General features: G+C 31.6%; 1 protein-coding gene across 1 annotated transcript in view; it reads left to right on the top strand.

Annotated features, from left to right (window-relative positions):
• Nucleotides 1–2,530: 2,530 nt before the first annotated feature.
• The window catches only part of LOC113057017 (fatty acyl-CoA reductase 1-like), a gene marked incomplete at its 5' end in the record, with an annotated part of 9,786 nt that continues 5,156 nt past the window's right edge, over nucleotides 2,531–7,160 (top strand). The window contains 6 exons of the mRNA XM_026224015.1: nucleotides 2,531–2,745; nucleotides 4,173–4,352; nucleotides 5,184–5,361; nucleotides 6,086–6,130; nucleotides 6,387–6,505; nucleotides 6,656–6,723. Coding sequence (XP_026079800.1) covers nucleotides 2,531–2,745; nucleotides 4,173–4,352; nucleotides 5,184–5,361; nucleotides 6,086–6,130; nucleotides 6,387–6,505; nucleotides 6,656–6,723 — 805 coding nt within the window. The remainder of the gene's footprint in view (nucleotides 2,746–4,172; nucleotides 4,353–5,183; nucleotides 5,362–6,085; nucleotides 6,131–6,386; nucleotides 6,506–6,655; nucleotides 6,724–7,160) is intronic.

Below are 7,160 nucleotides of genomic sequence, written 5' to 3'. Positions count from 1 at the left end.
TTTAACTAAACTATAACATATTTATGTATGATATATCTAGATAAAAATATATTTTTTTAATTATTAATATATGCATTCCCTTTTTTGTATAGTTTAATAATTTAAAAAATGTCTTGTAAAGCAACAGGTCCAAGTGACATTAGAGATTTCCCAGTAATTGTGTAGGAAAGTGAGTTTCTACTGAAACACAAGTGAAATGTGTAAACATCTCACACTTGTGATAAACGTCTTGAATAAACGAATGCATTGCAAAAGCAAATAAAATGATCCGTGTCTCAACATGCAAGCAGACTTTATAACACGCCACGCTCTTCCAGACAATTTCACAGCAATTCCTGGGAAAAAGTCAGGAACAACTGGATTGTGACGTGTTTTTCAAGCATTTGTCCTTCAGGAAGGTTCAGATGTGGTGTTTAAACGGTTCAGTTTATTTGCATACTGAATGTGGATTGGTGCTTATTTGCATGCTGACTGCTGATTGGTCCTCCTCGTTTACACTGATGACTCAACACCCTTTTAGTTCTGATATGGTTTCTAAATGTGTGCTCTCTAAATAATTACATTATTTGTTTTTGCTCTCTAAATAATAATAAAAATTGGTTTTGCTTTCATTTACATGAAATTTAATTAATATTTTGTGATTTTTATTATATAATGATGTTGTTGTTTTTTGTATTTTTAAATAAAATGTATAGATTTTTTTATTGTTTTTTTTTTTTTTTAAATTAAGGCTTAATAAACAAATTTAAGTTAATGATTTTGTTCTTGATTTAATATTTCAATGTATTTGACCTGTTTTTAAAAATGTTTAATTAATGCATTGTTTTTGTATACTTTTTTGTGAATTAAATTTATTTGATTGATAATTAGTATTTTATTATTAATAATTAGTTTTTTAATTATTATTTTTAGTTTTATTTTTATAAATTATATTTATTGGATTATTTTGTAAGATTGTTTTACTAAATTAAATTAAGCAAATTAAATTAGTTTAATGTTTGTTTAAATAGTGTTTTAATTGTTATTTTAATTTGTAATAAATTATTAGATTTTTTTATGTAATATTTTTAGTTCAACTTTAAAGCAGCTCTGGCATTTCATATACACCTCAAACATATTTTTTTTTTTTGTGTGTGTGTGTTTCTTATTAGGTTTTCAAATAATACAGTATTTATTTAATTTTTGTATAATGACCATGATGTATGAATAATCTAGAGACTGTAATTCATGAATATTTCAAGTGATTGCATTGTTTTGTTTATTTGAAAATGAAAGTGATTTGATGAATATTTTCAGTGCATCTATAAAGCAGCTCGTGTTTTGTTTACATCTCAGACTTTCCTTTTGGAAATGCAAATCTCTCTTGGATAAATATGTATTGAAAAGCGTGACTGGACTGAGAGGCTCAACAGCTGTCAGCATCTGTCCGGCTCTCGGCAGACGCCTGCTGCTGGGGTTACAGGGGGTCACATGTTACGTCCAGAACTGATTCTGATTGGCTGCGGCTGCAGGAATGTGCCACTGCCAGTCCCTGGGAATTGTGGGTAACATAAGTCAGCACACGTGTGTCAGAGAAGACGACGGTCTCTGCAAATCCTCTTTTGATATTAGATTACAGAAATCACAGCGCATTCATCAGCTATGAACCGCTTCAAACATGTGTTTGGATATGGTCAAGAAATATCTTATTTATTCACACTGCAGTTTTCTCCTTTACATAACCGCTGAAATCTTTGACATAAAATGATGATATTTGTATTTGTATCCTGCGGTTTAGCCAACAGAAAATTACATAATGTTTCTGAAAGGATGAATTCTCATGTAAACGGACCAGATCAAAAGAAATGAGATGAGAGAATAGTGTGGAGATTATACTTGTTTTAGAAACATATTGTAAGGTTATTTTTATGGACCGTTAAAAATGAAGTGCATTTCCAATAGGTTTATTTTATTTGCATTTATCAATGGTGATTCTCATAAGATTTTCATATAATAATGAAATATTTGTTATATTTAAATTAACATGATTAACATGAATACTTAAATTGATTAATGATATTGCAATCGTATTGTCTTGTTTTTGCTCTGACAGGAAGTACATTATTATCATACATTATTTATCATTATGTTGATGTTCATTAGGTTTTAAAATAATACTGAATGATTGATTTTGTTTAGTTTTTTTCAGTGGTAATTTACATTAGTTAGTGCATTAATTGACATTATTTAATTTTAATTATCATAATTATATTTACTTACCAAATTTTTTTTATTTTTATTATTATTATAATTTTTTTTATTGTAGATTTTATCAGAGCTGATTTTCATTGGGTTTTCAAATAATGCATAATTTATTTAAATTAGCTTAACTGTATTTACTAGTTAACCCACTTTCCTATTTTTGTAATGTTAATTTATTTGACTTCTTTAGTCTCACCGGTGGTTCTCATTATGTTCCCAAATAATACTGTTTGTTTCATTTAAACGAGTGTAGCTGTACCTTCCTTCCTTCATGTGTGAAGAACGATGATTGTCATGTTTTGTGTTTGTCTGTGTGTGTGTGTCGCAGCTGTTCGACCGCGTGCGTGAAGATAATCCAGACTTTCATCAGAAGATCATCCCCATCAGCAGCGAGCTCACGCAGCCCGGCCTGGCCATCAGTCCAGAGGATGTACAAACACTCACTTCCTGTATCAACATCGTCTTCCACTGCGCCGCCACCATCCGCTTCGACGAGCCCCTGAAGTGAGTCACACCACATTTAATGAACACATCATCAGAGGGGTTTCCTGAGCGGTAAATCAGCATATCTGAAGGATTTCTGAAGGATCTTGTGACACTGTAGACTGCAAAATTCAGTTTTGATCACAGGAATAAATTACAGTTTAACTGATATTCACTTAGAAAACATTTATTTTAAATTCTAAAAGTATTTAAAATTTTTATTGTATTTTTGATCAAATAAATGCAGCTCTAGTGATTAAGGAGACTTTAAACAGAGTAATAAACCTTACAGAACCCACATTTTTGAACATGAGTGTGTGATGGAACTTGAAAGCCATAGCTACACTTGTAAAGGAAGAGAGGAAATGTGGGAATAACAAGAATAAGAGGAAGACACACACACACACACACACACACACACACACAGTATTTCTGCTGTGTAACGAGTCTCCGGCTGAGGAGCAGATGTTCTCACTGCTGGAGGAACGAGGGACTCATCTGTGAACCACTGACTTCAGAGCAGGGACGAGTGAGAGAAAGGTTTCATCACACACACACACACACAGACACACACACACACACCTGTTCACAGCGACCTCTTGCTTCATTGTCTTAAGGAAAACAAAAACAGCATTAGTGTCCTAATGTGTTTTAAGAATGCAGTCCTCTTACTCCAGTATCAATAACATGCTATTATACTTTTTATATTAAACAAATACTGTTTTAATTTTTTAAAAATGTATAATATTTAATAAAAACTATTTTTGTTTTAATTTTTTATATTAGTTAAGTAATTTTTGAATTTTGTTATTTTTTAAAAATATATTTCTATGAAGTTTAATCATTTTTTTTTACTTTTACTTTTAAGTATTTCACGATAAACAAAAAAAAAATGGTGCCTTGCCAACTAAGAAATGTAACTTTAATTTTATTTCAAGTAACTTTTTTTTTTTCAATTTATTATTTTTAAATATGATTTAATTATAATTTTGAAATAATGAAATAAGTTTCTTTTACATTACCTTATTACTTTTTCAGCACACTATAGTACTGTACTGAGATAAATATATATTTTTCTTTCCATTTTTTGATTTAATCTTATATATATATATATATATATATATATATATATATATATATATATATATATATATATATATATATAAAGATTAAATTATAATTAAATTATAATTACATGTGCATTTTGTCAGGTTTTTAATTTAATCTTTTTATTATTATTAATGTATTTATTGTATTTTTATTATTTAGTTATTTTAATCACATTTATTTAATTATTTATATGTTTTTTGGTCTAGATTGCCAGCTATGCATGTCTTATTTTCAGCGTTATTAAACTCTGATGTTGTGTGTCTGACACGCTGTAGCAGAGCAGTGGTTTCTGGATGGTTTATAATGTGTGATAATGTACTGTATGTGTGTCTGCGCAGGCATGCGCTGCAGCTGAACGTCATGGCCACGCAGCAGCTCCTCTCTCTGGCGCAGCAGATGCAGCAGCTGCAGGCCTTCATCCACATCTCCACCGCCTACGCCAACTGCAACCGCAGACACATCGACGAGGTCATCTACCCTCTTCCAGTCGAGCCCAAGAAACTCATCGACTCTCTGGAGTGAGTGCAATATATCCTCATCCTCATGAACACCAGTGTTATTTTAGTATCAAGATACTTTCAGACACTATGATAAATATTTTGAATTAGTTTATATCTGTGTATGTGTGAAGATTTTCTGTAATGTTTATGTCTATATAGTTTTTTGTTATTTAGATCAAGTTAAGCTAAAATAAAAACAAAGAAATGTATTCTTGGCAACTAGCTGAAATAATTAAATAATTTTTTCATTTAATGTTTTTAAGTAATAATTTTCATTAAAAAAAAAATAAAAAAAATAAAAAATAAAATAAATATATATATATTATTATTATTAAATATGTCCAAATATCTGGGGAACATTTTGTTTCTATTACATTAACAATATTTGTTAGGTGTATTATTTATTTAAAAATGTTCTTTTGTTATTCATTTTAATCTATATTTATTGTTTAATCATTTATTTTAATCAGTATTTTTTATTATAAATGTATTACTTTAATTTATTTTTATTTTATTTAAATACATTACTTATCATACTCACTATAGTGCTAAACTTTTTAGATTAATAAAAAAAATATTTATTATGTATTTGTAAAAAAAAAAATAATTCTTTTTTTTTTAATTTAATTTTTAACTTTTTTTTTTTTTTTTTTTTTTTTTTTAACCAAGAACCCCAGTCAGTTTGAAACACTTAGTTTGCGCTTCTGGTCATTGCATGTCTGATTTTCCAGATTATTTGACTCTGTCAAAGTCATATCGCATCAAGCCATGAACTGATCCTGAAGCAGAGCGGTGATTTATCTGTGTGTGTGTGTGTGTGTGTGTGTGTGTGTGTGTGTGTGTGTGTAGGTGGATGGATGACAGTATGGTCCGTGACATCACGCCGCATCTGATCGGTGACCGGCCGAACACTTACACCTACACCAAAGCGCTGGCCGAGTGTGTGGTGCAGCAGGAGAGCGGCAGACTCAACATGGCCATCATACGGCCGTCCATCGTGGGAGCCAGCTGGCAGGAGCCGTTCCCCGTGAGTGACACATCCGCTCGCAACACAGTCTGAGTGATGAGGGCTGCTAACCCAGAGGAGCTAGGTTCAAACCTGGACTAATGATGCCATAAACATACACAGCAGAACATCACAGAGACATTAACTAAAACTATAAACTGATTCACTAATTAAACTTTTTATCTGAAGTACTAAAATAAGTAATTAAAACTATAACTAAGGACTGAATAACAACTATATAGACATATATAAAAAAACAAAAAACAATTCATTTAGGTGAACTTCATATACTATAAAACTAAATACATGAAACGAATTCTAAAATAAAAAAAGTAAATAAAAAAAAAAAAAAAAAAACTATATAGACTGAATTTAAAATTTGAAATACAATTACAAACCGTAAACTTATATTATTTATTTGAAAGTAAAATATCTCACACGAACACATGTAAAATAGTATTATTATTAAATGTAGTATTAAACATAAAAATTTAAAATGATTTCTAAAGTTTAACTAAAATTAAAATGAAAACAGAAAATGTAAAAAATATTAACAAGAACTATGAAATTTTCTAAATTATATTAAAATAACATGGTTGGGACTTTTTACTCCCGAACAAAAATATGAATTTTAAAATATAGTTTCTTTAATTTTTGTTTTTGTTTTGTTTTATCTTATTCTGTCAAATAGACTTTTATAGATGACATATGCTAAAACAGGTATGGCTTCTTCTGTATTTTACAGGGTTGGATAGACAACTTTAATGGACCGAGTGGTGTTTTTATTGCTGTAAGTATTGATTCATGGTGTGCTGTTGTAGATCTGAGCGTTATAAACATCCTGAACCCCACAGAGAGCGATCTTAACCTTATAATGCTACTTTAAGTGATTTTCAAAAGCCTCTAAATGATCCACATGATCAAGACTTTGCTGATAAACTACGATCTACTACAAACGCCTCGGTGAAGCTCACAGCCAGACAGAGGCATATGGTGTGTTTGGCGTCCTCTCTGAAGAAGCGTGTGGTGTGTGTGTCCCGGTGCAGGCTGGGAAGGGCATCTTGCGCACCATGAGAGCCAGTAATGACGCGGTGGCCGATCTGATTCCTGTAGACGTGGTGATAAACCTGACGCTGGCGGCCGGCTGGTACACCGCGGTGCACAGGTCAGCTTCATCTGTCTGATTTGCTTATGTGAGACCCGCAGGTGATTAAACGGAGAACATTAGCATCAAAATGTATTTGCATGAGGGGGAGATGTGTGGTGGTGCTCATGCGGCACGGCGTGAGCTCCTTGTTCTGTGTTTTCATTTCAGACCGAAAAGTGCACTCGTCTACAACTGCACAACCGGAGGCATTAACCCTTTCCACTGGGGAGAGATCGGTGCGTAACATGCTTTGATATCCGGTGTGAGCGAGTTATGGCTACTGCATACTCTATACTGTATACTACACTGAAAGAAATGGTTTTCTGTGGTTCTTCATCTCACAGTGCAACAACGAGTTCAGGACATACACATGCATGTATGAATGTACTGTGTGAAGCAATAAGTTTTGAAAATACATACACATTTTGAGATAAATACAGAAGTTCTGCAGAAGATTGTATTGCATCTTCAATTCCAGCCTCAGAAATAAAATTGATTAAATCACAAATAATTACAAAGAAATTAAAATAGCCTGTTCATTGCTAGTCAATTTCACAACTAATTACGAAGCAAGGAACGTATTGAATTAAACATGCCATTCTGAAGTGGAAAAACTGAATAAACTCCAAAAATGTTTGTTTAATTGAAACTTAAGTATTTTTATATTATACAA

Source organism: Carassius auratus, chromosome 4 (genome assembly GCF_003368295.1).
Source record: "Carassius auratus strain Wakin chromosome 4, ASM336829v1, whole genome shotgun sequence".
Lineage (NCBI taxonomy): Eukaryota > Metazoa > Chordata > Actinopteri > Cypriniformes > Cyprinidae > Carassius > Carassius auratus.
The sequence above is the reverse complement of the archived record's forward strand: the minus strand, read 5'-3'. Positions and strand labels throughout refer to the sequence as shown.